The sequence below is a fragment of the Perkinsus marinus genome (assembly GCF_000006405.1).
Source record: "Perkinsus marinus ATCC 50983 genomic scaffold scf_1104296968352, whole genome shotgun sequence".
Lineage (NCBI taxonomy): Eukaryota > Perkinsozoa > Perkinsida > Perkinsidae > Perkinsus > Perkinsus marinus.
This window is the reverse complement of record NW_003203191.1, coordinates 6,602-8,277: the sequence shown is the minus strand read 5'-3', so window position 1 is coordinate 8,277 and position 1,676 is coordinate 6,602. Positions and strand designations below refer to the sequence as shown.

The 1,676-nt window shown below is 49.9% G+C and overlaps 1 protein-coding gene across 1 annotated transcript; it reads right to left on the bottom strand.

Annotated features, from left to right (window-relative positions):
• Positions 1 to 338: 338 nt before the first annotated feature.
• Pmar_PMAR027040 (conserved hypothetical protein) lies at positions 339 to 1,091 on the bottom strand (the record flags this gene model as incomplete). Its single annotated transcript, XM_002768423.1, has 5 exons — positions 339 to 369; positions 483 to 606; positions 648 to 752; positions 821 to 939; positions 985 to 1,091. 5 exons carry the CDS (start codon positions 1,089 to 1,091, stop codon positions 339 to 341), a joined length of 486 nt encoding a protein of 161 aa, XP_002768469.1.
• Between the last annotated feature and the right edge of the window lie 585 nt (positions 1,092 to 1,676).

Genomic DNA, 1,676 nt, shown 5'->3' with positions numbered 1-1,676 from the left:
ATCACAACAGACTCATCCGTTCTGACCGGTCTCCCTTCGGTTTCGAAGCGCATCTTTCCGTCAGGATGGAGAATCTGTAGATATAATGTGAATCAACAGATAACGCACTACGCGATGGGCCTACCTGCCAGCGCGTATTGCCTGCTGCCTCCTCTACGGCGCCGACCTCCTGTTTACGACTGCACTTGGAAGCCGCCAACGCAGACACCATTTCGCTATACAGATAACAATCCCTGAACATAAGCCCAATGTGAAAAAATATGCATATGGTCAAGGTGCATATATGTAGGTGACAATATGAAAATTCCGAGAAAATTTTGGGAAGTTCTCATTGATTCCTATACATTTCTACCCGCATTCGTATGCAAACTGCTATAATAAGTGGGAAAACTCTTAAGCTCAACTGAGAAAAGGGAACATATATTCTAACACTGCATAAGCCCATCATGAAGTGAGCGTGAGCCGTATGCCCTCCAGCTTACCTGTCCGGGACGAAACCGGAGAGAACCAATCTCACCTCGTCGCCGTAGCATACGGGAGCATCGGGGCTAGCGTTCACAACCTCAACGGCGAACACATTGCGAATGCATGGGATGGGATTGGACCCTACATCGATATCACGCGGAATCAGATGAGAAACAACATACCAGTAGTGACTGCATATGCAGCTCCCTTTCTGCCTGGTATTAAGTCCTCAGCATTGGCGTTGAGGAATCCCTCCGTTGCAGCATTCCGCAGCATAACAGTGTCGCCTGCACGATACAAACCATTCGGAAGACACATCAATACGACAATAGTTCTGCGTGACGGACCGCCTTACCGTTCCGTAGAATGCCGTCGTTCCCTTTGAATTTCGCCACCGAGGGTTGTAGCGCTCGCTCCAGCATGAGCTGCTTCGATATGACCAGCAGATCACCACTATCCTTCTTCGAGACATATCTAATGGGTATTTCGAGGCGGGGGGGGCTCCTCTGGCCCTCTTACTCCTTCATCCTGAGCTCATTTAGTTCGACCTCCTCGCACCAATTACCGATGCGACAAGTGGGCTTGTAGCGAGCGCCACCGCGGAGCTGCTGAGTGGTGAATTGCATCACTGCAGTGAACTGAAAGGTACAGAGAAAGATAGAGACCTCCAATGTGGGATAGCGAGCCTGGCCCAAGTGAACAGGAACAAACGACCATCGCAGAGAAGGATGCCGTTGACGACTGCTGACAAAATAGTCTTCCGAGCAACAAGACACAATTGGCAGGAGCAAACTGAGAGCTACAGTCATGACGACGTAGTTCTACTATGATGTGTATGTTATGAGGAGACTCGTCGTGAAGGCCTCATGAATGATCAACCACCACGGCCGACAGACATCACAGTATCTGCTATGTCGCTCAATCCTCTTGCATAGGCATGTACTCCCTCAGACTTTCAGACACCCCTCTGTGGCATCCAATGCATCGGTTGCACTGTCCAGTGACACTGATCGTGTACATCCCCAGGACCACGGACACGACTAGCCTTATGGACCAGGGAATAGGCTGAAGCATAGCAGCTGCAGTGAACGCCATTGACCTATCGTGAGTTGGGATATCTAGGTAGGACCTAAAAGTGTTGAAATTCACGAGGCATGAAAAAGTATACACTGAGAATCACTTCGCGCTCGACTCGGCGGGATCGTCATCCT